General features: G+C 35.2%; 2 protein-coding genes across 2 annotated transcripts; one reads left to right on the forward strand and one right to left on the reverse strand.

The window, feature by feature from the left end:
- Positions 1-3,147: 3,147 nt before the first annotated feature.
- On the reverse strand, positions 3,148-10,519 carry LOC127838894 (parafibromin-like). Its single transcript, XM_052366957.1, has 5 exons — positions 10,353-10,519; positions 6,964-7,069; positions 6,042-6,174; positions 5,017-5,075; positions 3,148-3,305 (listed from the first exon to the last, which is right to left on the reverse strand). Exons 1-5 carry the CDS (start codon positions 10,481-10,483, stop codon positions 3,174-3,176), a joined length of 561 nt encoding a protein of 186 aa, XP_052222917.1. The 5' UTR covers positions 10,484-10,519; the 3' UTR covers positions 3,148-3,173.
- A 129-nt stretch (positions 10,520-10,648) lies between these two features.
- Positions 10,649-19,432, forward strand: LOC127838997 (6-phosphogluconolactonase-like). The gene is made up of 5 exons (XM_052367143.1): positions 10,649-10,800; positions 12,499-12,699; positions 13,105-13,247; positions 14,254-14,394; positions 16,875-19,432. Exons 1-5 carry the CDS (start codon positions 10,674-10,676, stop codon positions 16,992-16,994), a joined length of 732 nt encoding a protein of 243 aa, XP_052223103.1. The 5' UTR covers positions 10,649-10,673; the 3' UTR covers positions 16,995-19,432.
- The last annotated feature ends 508 nt before the right edge of the window (positions 19,433-19,940 follow it).

Genomic DNA, 19,940 nt, shown 5'->3' on the forward strand with positions numbered 1-19,940 from the left:
ATTCATGTCAAGTGAGGGTGAAAGTGCAAAACTGTTCCTGCGCATATTTCTGTTCATTTTTAAGGGCAAAACTTTGGCCTCATCCCCAAGCCAAAATATAATATATTTCCAGCCACAAACAAAATTCCCCTCTGAATATTAAGAACAAAATGAACAAAATACTCACTTCATAACTCTGATGCACTCAGTGGAAACCTTGTCAGTATCATTAATTGCAGGGGGTGGTGATTGAGGCAAAGTCAGGGAGGAGATGAAAATTCTGTTGACTGATTTTGACTACGCGAATGGCGCGCATAACGCAATTAAAATAAACAACTTTTGAACTTCATAACAATTCTTTATAAAAACCTGTTAAAACTTCACATTTAACATACTGAGGATGCAAAGTAAACAGTTAAGTAAGTATTTATTGTGATCAATAGCAGCAGGTTTTCAATGTATTGAATTACAGTTAATAGACTAAATATAAACAAACACACTTGAGTGTTCTTCTGGTGTTAATGATGTATTAACTGAGTTAAATTAATATATTTAATTTGTTTACCTTTCAATATCTTGCATTTCACATCTTCACTCAGTTCAAAGCTATTTCTGATCAGTTAACTGAACAGCGTGACAAACATTATAAAGCAGAATATGCATATGAATCTGATTATACACAGAACCACAGACATATAAATCAAATCATGTTTGTCTATTTCCATGTTCGAACGATGTTTGAACGATACTCTTCTAAATTGTTATACTTCGCGAGGAGACTAAACTCAAATTTGCAAACACTGCTTTCCGTGACACAAATTCAGTGGGCACATTTCTTAACAAAATATGTGTTGCTTGTATCTAAAACGTAGTCTTTTTTTTTGACAAACACATTTCATTATTCCTATCAGACTAGGTGATGTCAGTTGTTTATTCGATTGCTATTTGTTATTTCAATAATCTTAATTTTCTCTTCACAACAGCGCCATTTGCAAACAAATCAGCTACGCGCATTTTAAGAACACAATTTTAATTGGAAGATTGGGAAACGACTTTTTATGGCTCGTTTTAAAAATGCTTAGGCAGAATCAACCAGTGTAAAATGCGGAGAGATTTCGCGGGCCCCGGATATTTCGGGCCGCTTATGAAATACGTCTGCGGAATCGGTGGTAGCCCCTCTCCCCCACATTTTTTAAAACGAATTTACGCAAATCTCAGAAGTGACATCCGGGACAACCCGATCCGCGGAAATCCGCGGATCCGCGGAAAAATCACACCCCTGATTTGTCGATTCAAATAATTCTTAGTCCAAAATAAGTTCAATGTCAAGATAAATTTAGGTTAGGCAATGTATATGTGCGAGGTGTGGAATGAAAGTATCAAAGCTTTATAGTAAGTAGCACTGATGTTATTGGTAGGTCAATGTCAATGTGAAAAGGTGATGTGGGTGTTATGATAGCGTTCAAAGGCAAGTACGTGTGAATTTCCATCGAACTTTGAGGAAGAAGCGTTCATCCTCCAACATGTAAATTAGATTAAACTTCATTATTTCCCAACTGATCAAGTATTTAAAATACACAATTCAATATTTGTTATACAACTGAAGTGATTCAGCAATGAGACGTCAAGAATATAATTCAATGAAATAAAGGTACAGCACATGAAATCATGATATCCATGCATTTTTTACAAGCATGTTGCATAACTATAAGCAACTAACTGGCACAACCGTCATCGCATTTCATTCACTGCAATCAGCCTAGTAGACCTTATCTACCTATAATACATGTATTCATTCACTGACAAGTTTTCAAACTTAGATAAAATATGTCAATAATATCTGGCAAAGCATTGATCAACAGTAACTTGGCCGGGTAGTCAGTAACCTACCTTTAATCTTGGTTCGCTTGATTTTGGCACGCTTGGCTTTGATGGCTGCAATCTTCTCCAGAGGCATGGCCTCGTGAAGTGATGAGGAACTATAATGAACCAAGCATGACCCTCTCAATAGGCAAAAACAATGATCGAAATTTGCATAAGCCCGAAAGCCCTGCAACTGTTTATTTGAAGCAGCATTGTTCAGATCATCTTTTTCATAAATGTGGATTTGTAACATTTCCAGGTCTCAAGTAATAATGTGTGAATAAAGGCTTGCTTGGTCGTCAAAGTGAATACTTGATGACTTTAAAAACATGAATTATCATGGTAAATACCATATGAGTCGCGTTCTGAGAATACTGGGCTAAATGCATGCGGACTGTACAGGCTTATCTGGGACGACACTTTACGCACATGCATTACGCCCAGCTTTCTCAGAACAAGGCTCATATATTACCATGAAGCTTAAAAGGCTTTTGTTGCATTTGCCGTTTGAACATCAAGATATTAATCAAATATTTCACTGAAAATATTCCTTATATCAAAATTGATCCATCTTTTTATGGTGAGTGTAAACATTTCAGATAAAATATTATTGAAACACATGTATTTACAATTTCAAATACTTTTTAAAGAGCACAACACCTTTTACTGAAATGAAAAGAGAAAAAGATGCAAATATAAATCTCTGATGATAAAAAAGAAAATACTACTTAATTTGATAAGATTGCTTTAAATTGTTTATATTAATTCTATTTAATGTCATTTTGGTGATAGACAAACTTTTTTTGTTTCTCTAACTTTTCAAAAGAATCGCTTTGAGATATTTACTGATTTCATTGTAATATAATAACTGAACCTCTCTCTGTTAAAATGGGGCTTAATGCATTTGTGTAAAGTGTTGTCCCAGATTAGCTTGTGCAGTCAAAACAGGCTAATTTAGAAGATCATCCATTCAACACAAAATTCAATAAAAGTGTACAGTGTAATCGCTGAATAGCCTGTGCAGATTGCATAGGCTAATCTGGGATGGCCACTAAAGGCATATTCATTATGCAGAGATTTCAAAGAACCAGACTCAGTTTATCTATTCTTAAGACAATATATAACTCTTTCTCACATAAATACGTATTTTGACGTGTTTGTAGTCCCTTAGAAAGTTAAATTTAACTTAAGACCTTTCTTACTAGATTCAAGTTTAAAGGCTTCATTTCCAACCCTTAGAATCTGATGAGCAGCAAACAGCATAAAGCCTGAACAGACTGCGAGTTACTCGCAAGCTGTTCTGGTTTTATGCTGTTTGCACATAGCCTTTTTCACTTTGCGTCTGAGTGGAAAAGGGTTAAGCAATCATGGTTACGCAAGTGCCGCAGGTAAGACAGATGAGTCCTATGTATCCATCGATCTTGTGTATCCAGTTTCCTCTTGGCCTGCTGAACTTGCTCTTCCTACAAACAGACAAATCTATGTGCTTTATATGGAACCTTTTGTCACAGGATAGTATCTAAATGATAGAGGCAGGTTACACATCATCAACTTGATACATGTAGGTTACAATTCATCATTCTGATATATAAATGTTCTGCAAAATTAGTTGATTACTGCAAACTGATCTTTTTGAGCTAAAAAGGTTTTTATTTGGCTTCATTTTTTCTTTATACATTCCTATAAAATTGAACACTATAGCTCTTTCTGCATAACACATTTAGAATCATTTTTGAAATAAAACATCTTAACAAATTGTAGGAAAACAAGAAATGTGTCCACAGGACACGGATGCCCCCAACTGTAACTTTGTCACTGCATAAAAGTATAACTGTGTAAACGCTTGGTAGAAGTTATTAGCTTTTTCAAATCCTAGACCGCAGATTTCGAACCTAAACGCGGACCCTAAGTTCAAGGTCAAGGTCACAGGGGTCCAAATTTGTGTGCGTATGGAAAGGCCTTGTCCATATACACAAGCATGCCAAATATGAAATTGCTATCTGAAGCGACATAGAAGTTATGAGCATTTTCGAAATCTTAACGCAAAGGCTGACGGACAGACGGACGGACAGACGAACGGACAGTCCGATCACTATATGCCCTCCTTCGGGGGCATAAAAAGGTCTTAGAATATCAAAATAAATCAGAAAGCCACATAAACTAGAGAGCAAACAACATGCTTAATCCTTGAAATGCACTAAGTGACCCCCGTGACCTAGTTTTTGACCCAGCATGACCCATATTCAAACTTGACCTAGATATTGTCTTAATACAACTTCTTACCAAGTGTAGTTAAGATCAGATGAAAACTACTTCAATTAGAGAGCGGACACCATGCTAAATCCTTGAAATGCACTAAGTGACCCAGTGACCTAGTTTTTGACCCGGCATGACCCATATTCGAACTTGACCTAGATAATGTCTTGATACAACTTCTGACCAAGTTTAGTAAAGATCAGATGAAAACTACTTCAATTAGAGAGCGGACACCATGCTAAATCCTTGAAATGCACTAAGTGACCCCGTGACCTAGTTTTTGACCCGCATGACCCATATTCGAACTTGACCTAGATATTGTCTGGATACAACTTCTGACCAAGTTTGGTAAAGATCGGATGAAAACTATTTGAATTAGAGAGCGGACATGAAGTGTGACCGACCGACCGACTGACCGACCGACTGACCGACCGACCTACCGACTGACAGACAGTGCAAAAACTATATACCCCCCTTTCTTTCTTCGAAATGGGGGCATAAAAATGTTTGAACATACAGTAAAACATTTCGGAATCAAGTTCCAAAACACTATAAAAACATCATTAGAATAAGTAATTAACCATAAAAAGTGGGCCTTTTAATACAGGTTTCTTTGCCTTCATCAACAGTGAATTTTGTATGGACATAAAAGGGACATTTTATATCAGGGGGACTAAAAAATCCTGGTATTTTAATAGAAGAACTTATTTTTTATAATCTGAGGAAATAGGAGAGAAATCAGTCCCAGTATAAGACAGGGTTTTGAGGCAGAACAATTGCCGGAATAAAACAGTTTAAGCAAAGACAAATAACAACCCAATGAATTTCTGACTGACACTGTTGCATAAACTTTAATTAAACACTACATTACAATTATCATAAAAACAACATATAATAAGAAAGATACCAGCCAATTACCTCCAAACGAGGTTTCTTTTTCTCTTGTTCATTGCTTGTTTCTTCCGCTGTTCTTTTTACTAAAAAAGGCACAATAACAGTGACTGAAACACTCAATAGCAGACAGCTACCAAGAAGGGTAACCAACATAACTTCATTTTCAGTTATAACAGGTAACTATCTTCCAACAACAAAAGTGCTTCCTTGATCAACAATCCAAACTCTTCAAATTTTAAAAGTCCCACATTTCAGCATTCAAATAAAATGACACGCAACTTTGCTGAGAATTTTAAGTAACATCACTACTACAACAAAGCGTTCAAGAATGTAACAGAAAGTTGTCCAGCCCACAAAGTGATTTGCAAGGGTTTAGATTAACCATCAAAGTGAGATCATGAATATAAAGGCTTATCAAAAGTATAGCATTGTATTGAAAACAGTTAACTGGGCAAAGGCCTGCAGTTGGTTCATATAATGTAAGATCTATAGTAAAACATAGTACATGTTTATTGTAAATATAAGCACTGGTGCTATAACTCAACCTTCCGAAGGTGTTTTGTGACATCTAATCACAAAACATCTAGGCAGAGACTAGATACATGGTACTGCTAAACTGATTTTTTAAGTTGACAAAAATCCTGGGATTGAAAGATTATTAATGAAGCTATTATATGGTCTTTTCATTAATTCCTTTATTGAAACAATTATGCAATAACATTTAAAACATGAAGTTCTAACATGCCATATGCATGCTTAAAGAAGCAGCCTGATCTAATAACTATTGGAAAGTAAATAACACATATTTATTTCATGATTTACATCATAATATAATTATAATACATTTCTTTCAAATCATTCATACAACACACATAGTGAAGAGGCTGTCTATAACTTAAGAAGAAGAGCGAGTTTATTCAACATTACATGGTTTACTACTACAGTTTGAAAGGCAGCAAGAGGGTATGTGCAAGACAAAAATGGCAAACGTGAATTACCTAGCAATTTCACTCTTGATTCTTCCCAAATCTATAGAAAGCCATATGTACCTTGTGTGGGTCTTTGTAGAGATATTTCCAGGGGAGCGCTCTTATCAATGCTTGCAGATGTCGTTGTCTCCCCATTAAGGAAGGCAAGCAGGTCTTTTCTGTCGGCACGACGTACTACCTGAACGTTGGTGGCCTTCAGGGGCAGAAGAAAGTTGCATATGCTTCAGTATACATTGTAGTAAAACTGATGGGCAGAAGAAAGTTGCATATGCTTCAGTATACATTGTAGTAAAACTGATGGGCAGAAGAAAGTTGCATATGCTTCAGTATACATTGTAGTAAAACTGATGGGCAGAAGAAAGTTGCATAAGCTTCAGTATACATTGTAGTAAAACTGATGGGCAGAAGAAAGTTGCATATGCTTCAGTATACATTGTAGTAAAACTGATGCACCAGTATGTCATACAAAATTACAAATGCTTACAGATGAGGTATTTAAGTAATTCAGGTTTTAACATGGCAATTACATTTAGCAAAAAAAAATAGACTGAACAATTTCTCTGAATCTTGCCTTGATCTTAACACAAGTGCATTTTAACACAAATTACAAGTATAATGGCATATACATGCAAATCCATAAAAACAATGCATGTGTTCTTTTTACATCAATAAATGTATAAGAATGATGCTTAAGTTTAGTTAATTAAGTAGAATTATAAACTGTCTTAAAACAGGGGCGTTTTTCTTCTTAGAGAATGGCCATTGTTTTAACAATTTGGTTAGTTTGAAACTCTTTTTTTTTTTAATTAAAGAAGTTTTAAACTCATTTTTTTTACAATTTTGCACATTTTGCAACTAATTTTTTCACAATTTTGAACAGTTCGGGACTCATTTTTTCACAAAATGGGGAAAAAAAAACAGTTAAAATAAGATGCAACAGCATTTGTAAGGAATTAATCATCTCAAGTCTTTGTATACTCACGGCTGCTTCTCTGACGTACAAAGGGTGAGCAAGCTGTACATTCTTTAGGAGAAACAAGATGCAGTCCAGTGTGTAATACTCCTTGGGGACACCATCTTTTCCTGTCCTATAAAATACAATGTATATCAAAGTTATTGTGGCCTCACATTTTGAAATCAACATTTGAGAGTTGTTTTTGTTTTTATGCTTTCTTTTAGTTTATGTTAAGATCATAGTAAAGATACCAAAAGACCAATCTACCTGTGCCTCATAGACAAAGTATGAATGCAGTTTGTAGCCGAAGTAACCAGATACTTAAGTGAAGAAAAATGATGCCACCTGTACTCCTTGACTGAGGCCAAGTAAACTCACATGATGCAAAGTGGGGAGCAGAGTTTAACTGCCTGATGTGAAGGAAATATATGACTGTATACTTCTACATTACTACAATTCTATATACTGGTGCTTTAATAATCCCTTGATGCTTGAATTTAAAATCATAGTCCGCTAGGCACTTGACATTTTCAGTGTGTTTGCTCAGTAACTGCAACTAGCCACTCTTAACATCAGAGCAATAACGAATTTGAGAGGTGATTTACAATCCTATGTCAACAAGACTATTGTCAAGCAATATAAGTCCCCTACGGGCTCAACCATTGTCAGAAATTCCACCATTTTCAGATTATTTTTTTTATATTTGTTGCCATAGCAACCAGAATTTTTGACGTAGGAACAAAATGAAATGACGTGCATAATGTCCATCTATCCATGTTTCAAGTTTCATGAAAAAATATTATGAACTTTAAAAGTTATCGCAGGATCCAGAAAACCACCATTTCAGCAGTATTTCTAGTCTATTTGTTGCCATAGCAGCCAGAATTTTTGACGTAGGAACAAAATGAAATGACGTGCAAATGTCCATATTGACATCTATCCATGTTCCAAGTTTCATAAAAAATATTAAGACTTTTTAAAGTTATTGCAGGTTCCAGAAAAGTGTGACAGACAGACTGACAGACTGAGCGCAAACCATGAAAACCGTGAAACCGGTATGGGACTTATTCAACTTCATCCAACTAACGGCTGCCTGCAGGTGGAGCATCGTTATTTAGGAAAATTGATATTTGCCATTGAGAGCACATGCTTTGAATAAGCGACAACATTTGTAGGCAGTCAATACCTGCAGGCAGTAAAATCATGCTGATGACGCGTGCCATACTTGACATAAGTGTGAGGTTTTCTGGCAGTGTGTTTAACCTTATACACTCATCTGTCTTAACGGTGAACACTACAAAATCTTGGCCAGTTACTTAGATGATGGCAACCATGTGTAACACGGCACATGGGCATTGTTCATTTCATCATAATATTGGCAAACATAAATTCGATCTGAAAGCGTTTTAACAATTGTTGTTAAATTCATAAAACACAACTGTACATGCTTTGTTATGTTGAATTCTCAAATGAGCACAATTAAATTTTTAATCCGAAACACACTTCCAAATTTTAATGTAAATGAGACGTTAACAAATTCTAGCTTCAAATAAACATTGTGCATGCGTTTGGTGTTGACTCTTTGTCTCAATCAAAAGCACGTAAAGTTTATACATCATGTACAATGTCACGCCATTTAAAACGCACACAATGTTCAGAAAGAATACATTGTACCCATGTCTCGATCAGACATCTTTTGCATTTAATCTTCAAATAGTCATGCATGCAAAAATCAGGGCCCTCTCTTGCCGCCAGGGGTAGCCACCCTCAGCCCTCATGAGGGGGAATTTCTCATCGTTTTGGGCGAAAAGGGGAATTTTAGAAAATCTTTTCACCAACCATTCAACACCTATAATTGCTATATTTTAATGTGATTTACATAAATATACATTTAATCAAAGGTTAGTAGCACGATACAAGCTTGCAACATAGGTATAAAAGTAAAAAAAAATATAAATAAAAATGTATCTTTTTTGGGGGGGGGGGGGGGGGAATTTTTCGCTGAAAAAGGGGAAAAAAGTATACTTTTATCATAGGGGAAGCTGACGATATTCGGCGGTTAAAAGTGCCAACCGAGGGCCCTGAAAATTAATTTAACACTTTACAAAAATGGTGAGCGACTGTGTTCATGAAATTCTTTAGCACTTTTAAGGTCATTATTTACCCCAATTTTTTTTTATGCAATATACATGATTATCAGGCAACAAATAGATAGAGACAGAAAAAGTATTGAGTATGCAGTTATAATAGATAAAACAGGTTGTTACACATGTATTAGAGTGTATATGTCAAAAACAACAATCCTCCCAATAACCTTTCAAGACAACCTCAATGTATTTACGTCTGACAGCATTAATTAAACTTTTGAATTTGTTTTGAACTTAATTCCAAACCACCGGAACACTGACATGGCACTCTACCAACTGTGCTAAATGATGGTCAGCTGGTCATTAACAACCCATTAATTGTCAAAGAGCGGAAACAGTTAAATGATTCTCAAAACTGCCAATGAGCACTGACATCTATGAGAAATAAAATGTGACATACATGTATTCAGGGCTCGAAATTAACACTTGCACACTCGCAAAATGCGAGTGAAAAATACTGATTGCGAGTTAAGTTTTAAGCCACTAGTATTTTTTTGCGAGTAATGAAATAGTGGGAAAAAATCTAGTAATATAAATGCACTCGACGTCATGAACGCTAAACTGTAGGTCAATTTATAGAACGTCTGAATACCTGTATGCGGAAGCGCGCACCTTGTATGTAGACTGGTATACTTATAGTACAGATACGCGGATAGTATTGGAACAAAGAACGTGAAACAGTTGACTATTCACATTTGTTCATTGAACTTGAACAGACATGGCATCGAAGCCAAACATAACTAGTTTCTATTTGCCTGCAGACGGAAATAAAAATACGAAAGATAAAGTAAAGTTAACCGTTGATTTGTATTTTGGTGACGTCGCACTCAACACACGATATCATAGCTGATTTTTTCAATATTTGAAAACCAATTACAAATATCCCGAACTGACACTTACCTTTTGTTTTCTGAGTGAACACGACACACTTATATTTGAAAACAATACCCTTATGGTCCAAGGAACTGATATATTTGTATGATTGCAGAAATAAAATGTGTATGTTAAGTACTTTTTATTTTGTTTTAATAGTACATAATTAATGTCCAAACTTTTGTATGTTTCCTGCAAAATTTGCGAGACTGTTTTTGATTTTGCGAGTTGGTATTAAAGCAGCTCGCAATGTTTTGCAAGTAGAAAAAAACGTTAATTTCGAGCCCTGGTATTATGCAATATTTACCATTTTATAGTAGAGTGTGACCTATTTACACATTTCAGAACGAGTATCAAAGTGAAACGCGTACAAAACTTCATAAATTGAGGTCTTACCCCCAAACTAAATAGTTAGTCCTGACATCTTTCGGCCATGCAAACTCGCCGAAAATTATTTGATCATCCTTTTCGATTATCTCCTTCTTATTCGTATTGTACTGCTTCAAAATACTCAACACATCAGCCATTTTTGGAAAATACTAGCATTTAAACTAAAGAGTGTTATTAAATAAAAATATTAAAAATTGATCAATTAAGAAACATTCATCAAGTTTATATACAAACTGAAATGAAACATGTAATATATTATAAAAGAATTCTCAAAATAGTGTAAAATATATTTCGTAAATGTGTAATATATAGAGGCTATTTGCCAACATGGCCGCGCCCATCATTTCTGTTTTTGACACAGATGCCGAAGTAGCAGAAAGACTGTGTTCATTTGTTATTGAGAAAGCAAACGCAGCAATCGCTATTCATGGAATTTTTACAGTCGGTTTATCAGGTTAAATCTATTTATATTTGGTTAATTGCATTTCGGCCGACATATGTAACTTAGAGCAGTTTACATTCTTTAGGTTAGGCTCCACTAAATTTATGGCAACTCGAAACAGAGCTTTTTAAGTTACATTTCATGTTCTGTTATGCTCTTTCGGAAAATGGTGTAACATGCGGTTGTGTAAATGGTTTAATAACAAAGATTGGAAGTTTGATAAATAGCAATTACACCATGATGACAGCGTAAGCTGGAGTGGTTCAACAATGAAATATCTAAACAGTGAATCAAAAACATTGTTTTAAGCGCACCTGAGCAGGTTTGTGGTTGGTATATGTCCGGCGTCGTTTGATATGTGTTATTTGGTATCTCTTGTCCAAAATTTCTTCAGGCAAATTTTCCTCTGAAACTGCTTAGCTGATTTTCACAAAACGTCTCCCTCTCAGGCATGATCTTTGACTGATCCATTTCAGGTGTTTACATTGAAAACTAAAAATATCTTCTCTAAAACCACAAGGCTGAGGTTCAATAATTGGTTAAAAAAAACTTTGTTTTGGTCAATTCTCGCCCCTCAAACTTTGCCCCACACTGTGGGTAACTGGTTTCCTTAAATCAAGTAAATCTGTAAAAAAGTACTTACTATTTGAAAATGCATGCCTCAAATGCATATGAATTCCTTATTTGTACACATGCTTAATAAACAAAATGTCTTGTCCGATGTAATTTTGGTAGAACTGTATTTTCTTCTTGTGTTGTTTCTGTTTGTGCTTGTAAATGTTATGAAAAATAACTGTAAATAATAGTAACATGCTGCCTGTTAATCCTATCACAACATTAGTTAGGGTAGGTTTAAATTAATGCATAGGTTCATTTTATAGGTATTTTACGCTAAGACTTTTGTTCAGATTCACATTTGTACCTGAAGATAAAGAATATAATTTGTACTATGATTATTTTGTAATAATTAACAAATATTATATGTATGTAGTTATAAAAATGTGAATGTAGGACTTTGCAACCAGATTTATACAAATATGTACAAATATGTAGCAGCTCTGTACATAAAATGAAAATTTAGGGTAATTTGACAACTTAAGTGCCACATGATAAAGTCAGACCTGTCTGGAGCTACATGTTTATCCTGTTTTGGATATATTGTGATCAAGGTCTATGGATCTTGTACAACAGGCTATAATAGAGTTACAGTGTATAATGGTCTCTACCTACATGTTATTTGAACAAATCATGCCCCTTGGGTCAAAATTGGCCCTGCTTTGGGGGAAACTTGTTTAATATCTTTTCAAATATGTTTATGTCGTGAAAACCAAAAAAAAAATCTCACGCTATGAAGCTGAGAGCCTAGATATTTTATATTATGCATGGGTAGTAACAAAGCAATATGCATTAATCCTGCTGTTTAAAGCTATCATTAAAAAACACTCAGCCTAGAGGTTTGGTATTTGGTATGTAACCTTATAAAGTTCTATTTTACCAAGTTTATTCAATTATACTATGTGGTCATAATTGGCCAAGCCCTGCAGGCAACTTGTTTTCCTTTTTGTAAATTGAACTATGAGAACAATCCTCACACCTTTCAGTTTAGACACGTTATCATGTAATATCGAAAAGGCAGCTAATATCATTTTAAAATTAATAAGCATGAACATCTCATTTAGAAAAAAATGCAATTTTTTCAACTCTGTACAGGTGGCAGTCTGGTGAAATACCTCTGCGATGGGCTGCCTGGGAAGGCTACAGACTGGTCCAAGTGGAGGATATTCTTCTGCGATGAGCGCTATGTACCGTATGACAGCACAGACTGCACATACACACCTTACAAAAAGGGACTGGTCGACAAAGTGGGCATGAGCTCAGACAATATATTTCCAATTGATCCAAATCTCTCAGGTACTTGCTTAAGTCATTCTAGATAGTTTATGAAGATGAAGAATAACTAGCTCCATGGAATTCTTATCATTTATATATTTTATTAAGCTCTTTGGATACATAAGTCATGCAGCCTTCCCATTTAAAGATGTCTGATTATCTTTGAAAATAAATAAAATCACAATTCCTTTTAGCAAATACTCAATTAAATGTATACCCTAATTTTAAAAATCATTATTATAAGCAAACTGTCCTCTATGTTATGAGAAAAAGTCAACATAATGATAATAATGTTTGTCTCACTCCTATGAACTAAATATTTTGAAACTTTATTCATAAACATTTGTCAAATATACTGCAAGAAAATGTTGACATAATGACCCAAGTTTTCACCTTGTTCATATTGACTTTATTGGATTCCCTTAGTCTCAGAGTGCGCCCGTGACTATGCAGAGAAGATCAGGCATGTGTTTCCTGGCCTCGGCTTGCCACGGTTTGACATGCTGCTGCTGGGCATGGGACCGGATGGGCACACCTGCTCACTCTTCCCGGGTCATCCGCTTCTACAGGTGGGTAGGCCTTGTGCCACAAACATACTTAAGTAAATGTACTAAATCAACTTTGAGTTTTGTTCTCGTTTTTTCAGATTAGTTTGACAATCATTCTCAAAATGGTGTTTGAAGAAGTTTTTTTGAGTTTTCAGTCTTACTCAACCCTGAGTTTGAGTAGGAGTATGTGCATATGGTTATACCTGAGATTTTAGATTGTTTTTTAGCTGACTGACAGTCTCAATACTGCTGAGTGGAAACTCAAATGTCATCTTCTGAATTGAGAAGAAAAATTGAGGATATACATTGTGCTGGACCATTGTGTCTTGATACAACCATATCAATCAGATAACAATCCATGGTATAAACCTCGTCTTTAAATGATCGTAATTCTAGTGCATGTTTGATTTATGAGAGAAAGGACTTGTTACTAGCTATCCAATGTATGATTTACTAGCAGAAGGACCTGTTAATATACCATATATATGATTTTATATATGATTTACATGGGAAAAGACCTGTTACTAGCTACCCTATATATGATTTACTAGAGGAAGAATCTGTTACTAGCTACTATATATATGATTTACAAGAAGAAAGATCTGTTACTACAGGAAGTAACTGTTACTAGCAATCTTTTATATGATTTCCTAAATGAAAGACCTGTAAATATTCCTATGCAGTATCAGATTTTCCAGTGAATGACTGTATAACTGCTATGCTATATTTGATTTTAAGCTGAAGTTAATAATTCCTATCTTATAGTTTATTTACTAGGTAAAGGATTTAAAATTGCTATGTTATTTTTTATTTTCCAGGTAATGTTCTTTATCATTGCTTGCCTATACTAGTATTCGGTTTTCGAAGAAAATGACCTGATAATTGTTATGCATTTTTGTAATTTACAAGGAGAAAGACCTAATAATTGCGATGCTTTTTTTATTTTTGAGAACGACTCATAATTGCATCCCATACTTTATTTATCAAAAGAAGTACGTATTATTGGTATGCAATGTTTATTTAATAGGAGAGGGAACAGATAATTGCACCAATCACAGACAGTCCAAAGCCTCCCCCTTGCAGGGTCACCATGACCTTGCCAGTTGTGAACAATTGCAGGTGTGCTGTGTTCGCATCATGTGGAGTGGCCAAGGCAGACATGGTGCAGGTAAGTAAAAACTAGGGGAATGCCCACCCAAACAAGTCTGCTCCTTGCTTTATGTTCTTGTTTTTCTCACCCAGACATAAGATTTCAAAAGATTTATAGGAAACGTGTCTCAAAGTTAGGAAACTTGTCTCAAAGTTAAGGGCATTTAGACATGTGCAGAAGGCATGAGTAACTCATGCCAGTTCAAGGTAAAGGTCATTATGCTTTATATCTCCTAATATGATATTAAGGATTTTCATACACTAGTCAGAACTGTTAAGGCCACTGAGACCATTTTCAGAAGGCATGAGTCAGTCATGCTGGCTCCATGTAAAGGTCAAACTTCAAGGTCAAAGGTTGAGCCTCATGTTTTTCTACAGCACTTATCTTCTTTATCAATGGAAGGATTTTCATGAAACTTTGCAGAAATGTTCAGGTCCAAAAGATGATGTGGACAAGGCATAAGTCAGTCATTGCCGGCTTAAGGTGAAGGTCATATTAGGTCAAAAGATTGAACCTACAATTTCATGTTCACTCTATATACCCTGTACCTCTTTAAAGATTTTGATCAATCTTGGCAGCAATGCTTATGTTAATAAGACAATGTTTAGAAAGCTGGCTGAGGTCAAGGTAATTTTTCAAGGTAACATTTGAGGGCCACGGTTTTCATGAAACATGAAGCTACAATGCTAAGCTCATTGAGATAATGTGCAGAGGGCATGAGTCAGTCACATCAGCTCAAGATAAAGTCTGCATTTGATGAAAAATACAGTTAAGCTTTCAATTAGTTAGAAAGATTGATTGTTTGGGAGAAGATTATTTGGGAGATGTCGTTAAGTCAGGAGTCAATACTACTGATTTAAAGTCAAGGTCACCACTTCAGCGTTAAAAAAACCTTGACAGGGATATGGCTGTCTCTTAGACCTCTCTTTGTATTTTTTCCACCTTACCAAAGTTTCTATCATACATTTTGTGGACAGCGGCACAGATTCAATAGTTCCTTGCTCATCCATCAATGTTAATGCTACTACAAGGATTGGCAAAGGATTTCAACTTTAAACACAATAACATTAAAAAAATAACTAATTTTTTAAAACTCTATGGGATTTACTCTGATTTTAATGGGATTACCTCAGTTTTTCATGGTTTTTATGGCCCCGGTAGTGTGGCATATAGCAATTGAACTGTTCGTCAGTCTGTGCGTCCATCCGAAAACTTTAACGTTGCCCATAACTTTTGCACTATTGAAGATAGCAACTTGATATTTGGCATGCATGTGTATATCATGGAGCTGCACATTTTGAGTGGTGAAAGGTCATGGTCAGCCTTCAAGGTCAAAGGTCAAATATATGGCTTCAAAGTGGCGCAGTAGGGCGCATTGTGTTTCTGACAAACACATCTCTTGAACCTCTTATTTGTGTGGTATTTCCTTTTAATTGTATCTGATTAATACAACTCGTATGGAATTTCCTCAGATATTTTTTCTTCAGTATTCAACTCCTCAGATGTCCTTTAAAAATTGTAGGGAGTTTTCTCAGATGTCCTGTGATTGTTTTATGGGATGACTGACTACTTTGGAATTTTCTCAAATGTCCTGTGATTTGTATGGAATTTCTTGAGATGCCTTGTGATTTGTATGGAATGGCCTAAGATGCCCTGGGATTTGTATGCAATTTCCTAAGATTTCCTGTGATTTTTATGGGATTTTCTCTGATGCCCTGTGATTGTTATGAGATTTCCTCAGATGTCCTGTGAATTTTATGGGATTTCTTAAAGGGGCCTTTTCACAGATTTTGGCATTTTTTAAACTTTTTCATTAAATGCTTTATATTGATAAATGTAAACATTGGATCATAAAAGCTCCAGTAAAAAATCAAGAAAAAAAATAAAAAAAGGAAAAGAACATTGCCCGGAGCAGGTTTCGAACCAGTGACCCCTTGAGTCCTGCCAGAGTCCTGAAGTAAAAACGCTTTAGCCTACTGAGCTATTCCGCCAAGTACACATTCTTGACGTATTTTATACTTTATATAAGCAATCTTCATAGTTTCACAAAATTTAACGACAAAAACAGAACTCTCCAAATTATTCAATCGTTTCGCGTTGCAACGCTTTATAATTTTTAGGTTTTAAAATCCTCAAAAGATGCATATAATGGCTATATTAGAGCATGGTTAATGTTCAGTATTAATGTTTCCTCACAAATATCATAACTAAAACGAAAACTTACGAATCTGAAACAACTTTTTTCAATTTTGTCAATTTACCAAAGCGTGAAAAGATCCCTTTAAGATGTCCTTTGATTTTTATGGGATTTTGCTAGATTTGTACAGGATTTCCCTTTACTTATATGATATTTTTCAGACTTAAAAAGGATTTCTTGATTTTTACAAAATAATTAAAAATTTAGGTGTAAGTATTATTTAATCAGTGAGAAATTCTTTTCACCTTTTGTTAACGTTATTCTTATATATGCATTCACCATGGATTCAATGCTATTTCAGCGAGTATTAGAAGGCTCTGGTGACCCCCCCTTGCCCGCCGCCCTTGTTCGGCCCACAGATGGGGAACTGCACTGGTTCCTGGACAAAGGGGCCGCTACTAACCTCAAACAGAAACTGTGATACACTGTGTTGACCCAAGCATCATCAATTTATTAATGAGCCGCGATCTGTAAAAGCAGGACTTAATGCATCTCCTTAATATGGCATGCCAGATAAGTCAGTGCAGGATGAACAGTCTAATCTGGGACGACACTGTACTCACATGCATTAAGCCCTGTTTTCCCAGAACAAGGCTCATATACATTGGTTGACTTTTATTCATGAAACTGTTTTATATTATTGTACAAGACAATATTTATACATGGATGTAAAATGTTATGATAGCGCCATTTTTATTTAAACTAAGTACTGATCAACCGCCTAAGATTGCCCACTTGTGCCCAGGAAGAGGTTGAATAGATTACCTGTCAACTGTTATTTGACCAAAACGCTGTTGAAGGCAGCAAGAAAAAAAATCTTAAAGTTGATTTTGTTTTTCAAACTTGATTGCAATTCTTTTTTTATCATAGGCGATTGTAGCATTAAAAGCTGTATTTATTATTCAACTTACAGAAGAATGTTAGGCCGAACACTTTATTTTATTTTGATTTTGTTTCATTCGCTTTTACATCATGTCTTCCGTAGTCTAGTAATTTCTATGCATATTTACCAGTATATTTGCAGCTTATAGTCAGAAAACTTGTTCAGAGTAACCAGTGTTTAGAGACCATGGATGTTGTTTTTGTAAAGCAGTTTTCTTAATAGAAGTAACTTGGGTGTTCGTCGTCAGATTGGATACATTAACTACAAGTTGCTTGTTCTTTTTGTATTCGTAGTTCACAATGCCGGGAGTAATGTCTACGTAATCTGGAAGTACACTATCTTCAGTCTCATGAATGATTGCTGCTGTCTGTCCATATTCTAACTCTTTGTCTGTTTCTCCTATAATGTCTCTTGATTCATTTGGACCTAGTATTATTCTAGATGTTGCTACAGACCTCACTATGGCAATCTTATTCTTGTTTCTCTTAAGTTCTTTCTCTCTTTAAGTAATACATCTAAACGCCAAAAACCAAGGAGTGTGTAAATCTGCTTTCTGTATGAATTTTGGACCAAAGTTCTGTTGGCATTCTTCAATTTATTCTGATAGGACGTTGGTACCAATTATGACTGGAGTTCTGGAGGAGTAATTTGTATCTGGCGTAATTAAAAATAAACAATGTAGTGGTGATGATTTTGGTAGTCCATGCGTAATTCTTAGCTCTGTTTCTATGTAACCTAAATATGGAAGTTGCTGTCCATCAGCATATTCTATTCTCAGGTTGACAATATCTTGTAATGGTTTAAGTGGAGATGTTTCAGCTAGGTTTTCTTTCCAATAAAATTCTGAGATGACACTAACACAGCTTCCGCTATCTAATAGGGCTCTTGTTTCTGCATTTGCTATTGTGAGGTTGACTTCATTTGAGTCACCTACTAAGGTAGGGTCTTTTTTTGAAGCACCACCATTCGACCCTTTCATAGTGGCACATGTTAATTTGGGCAGAGTCTTGCAATATGGCCCTTATGGCCGCAATTAAAACATTTAGGCAAGAAATTGTGGCTGCCTTGTGGACGTTGTGGTTTGTAAGACCTGCTCCGCTGACTGCCTTGTCCTCTACCAGAGGTTTTACTGAAGCACCTTCTTTGACTCCTACTTAAGTCTCTACCTGTGTACGCTGATGAATTATGTTCATGTTTTTCTTTTTCTAACCTCTCAATTCTTTCATTAAGTTTTATCAATAGATCTTTCATTTCAGATAATTCTGATTTCTTTGGATCTACATTCATTCCATGACACTTTTTTTGGCTCAAAGCTTTTAATTTCTGCTTCCATGATTCGTACTTCCAGTTTAAATTTATCATAATCATGAACTGTATCAAATTTATACCCCTGCCATTTGTTTAAGTTCTTTCTTCAAACCTTTATATAAAAATCTTTTTAAAATCTCAGTGTTGTCTTTACTACATCCTCCTTGCTTGATATTAATTTATATAAGTCCTCTAATCTCACGCAATATGTGGATATGTCCTCGCTTGCTTTCTGTTCTATTGAGTAGAATCTCTGCAATAGAGATTCAACAGTTTCGATGCAACCAAACTCCTGTTCGAGTTTATGAACAGCAACATCCAATGTCAAACCCACACCTGGTCTTCGTAGATGGTCGCTAGCCTTTCCTCTCAAGGCTCGTCTAAGTCTGTACAGGATTTAATCTTGGCTGAAAATGCCGTCTCTGCTTGGGGACTTGTAAAGGCAAATGGTCTCTTGTACTTCTATGGTTATAACCTAGTTAACAGTTGATGTTCACGCATATTATTGCTTTCAAATATTTATTTTTAAAATATAATCAAGAAGGAATAAATATATGTTTTTTTTGTGAAATCCTTTTTTGTTTATTACATGTATTGTTTTTTTATAAGATTTTTCACCATATTTCTGCATGTTTAATATGCTGATCAGAAAAGATTTTCTTGTATTTTTAACAATAAACTTCATGTGTATTATAAATTATTGTTTTGTTATGAATATTTTAAATCATTATTACACCCTTTGTACAGTTGGTATATAATATATTATATACATGTACATTGGTAAGAATGAATGCGGATAACTTTAAAAAATGCGAATTCACCTCGATAAAATTTCTATGCAATTTTGCAAAATGTGCCCGTTTTCAAATTCCAGTTCTAAAAAAAAAGACACTTATTGTTTGAACATTAACAGATACTAGCATGAAGAAGGTGGGTTGACAGGATGATTGTCAGATGCAGTACTTTGTACAGCAGGGTTGAATTATGCATTATTTGGGACAAACATAAGCATGATGAGATGGAATGGCAGGCATGAGCCAGATCCATCATTCAATGTCACACTTCAATGTCAAGGTCTCATTTGGGAAATCAGGCATAAACAGTTTTTCCACAGCATAAATGTGTCCGTTGTGAATGGATTTTCAAATATATTTAGTTTTTAAACATGTTTTATAT

This window comes from Dreissena polymorpha, chromosome 7 (assembly GCF_020536995.1).
Source record: "Dreissena polymorpha isolate Duluth1 chromosome 7, UMN_Dpol_1.0, whole genome shotgun sequence".
NCBI lineage: Eukaryota > Metazoa > Mollusca > Bivalvia > Myida > Dreissenidae > Dreissena > Dreissena polymorpha.

Coding starts and splice junctions, on each gene's coding strand:
- LOC127838894 (XM_052366957.1), bottom strand. CDS start 10,483: ATGGCTGATGTGTTGAGTATTTTGAAGCAGTACAATACGAATAAGAAG. Junction 6,175..6,963: donor TGTACGTCAGAGAAGCAGCC/GTGAGTATACAA, acceptor CTGCCCCTGAAG/GCCACCAACGTTCAGGTAGT. Junction 5,076..6,041: donor TCTACAAAGACCCACACAAG/GTACATATGGCT, acceptor TGCCTTTTTTAG/TAAAAAGAACAGCGGAAGAA.
- LOC127838997 (XM_052367143.1), top strand. CDS start 10,674: ATGGCCGCGCCCATCATTTCTGTTTTTGACACAGATGCCGAAGTAGCA. Junction 13,248..14,253: donor CGGGTCATCCGCTTCTACAG/GTGGGTAGGCCT, acceptor TTTATTTAATAG/GAGAGGGAACAGATAATTGC. Junction 14,395..16,874: donor CCAAGGCAGACATGGTGCAG/GTAAGTAAAAAC, acceptor ATGCTATTTCAG/CGAGTATTAGAAGGCTCTGG.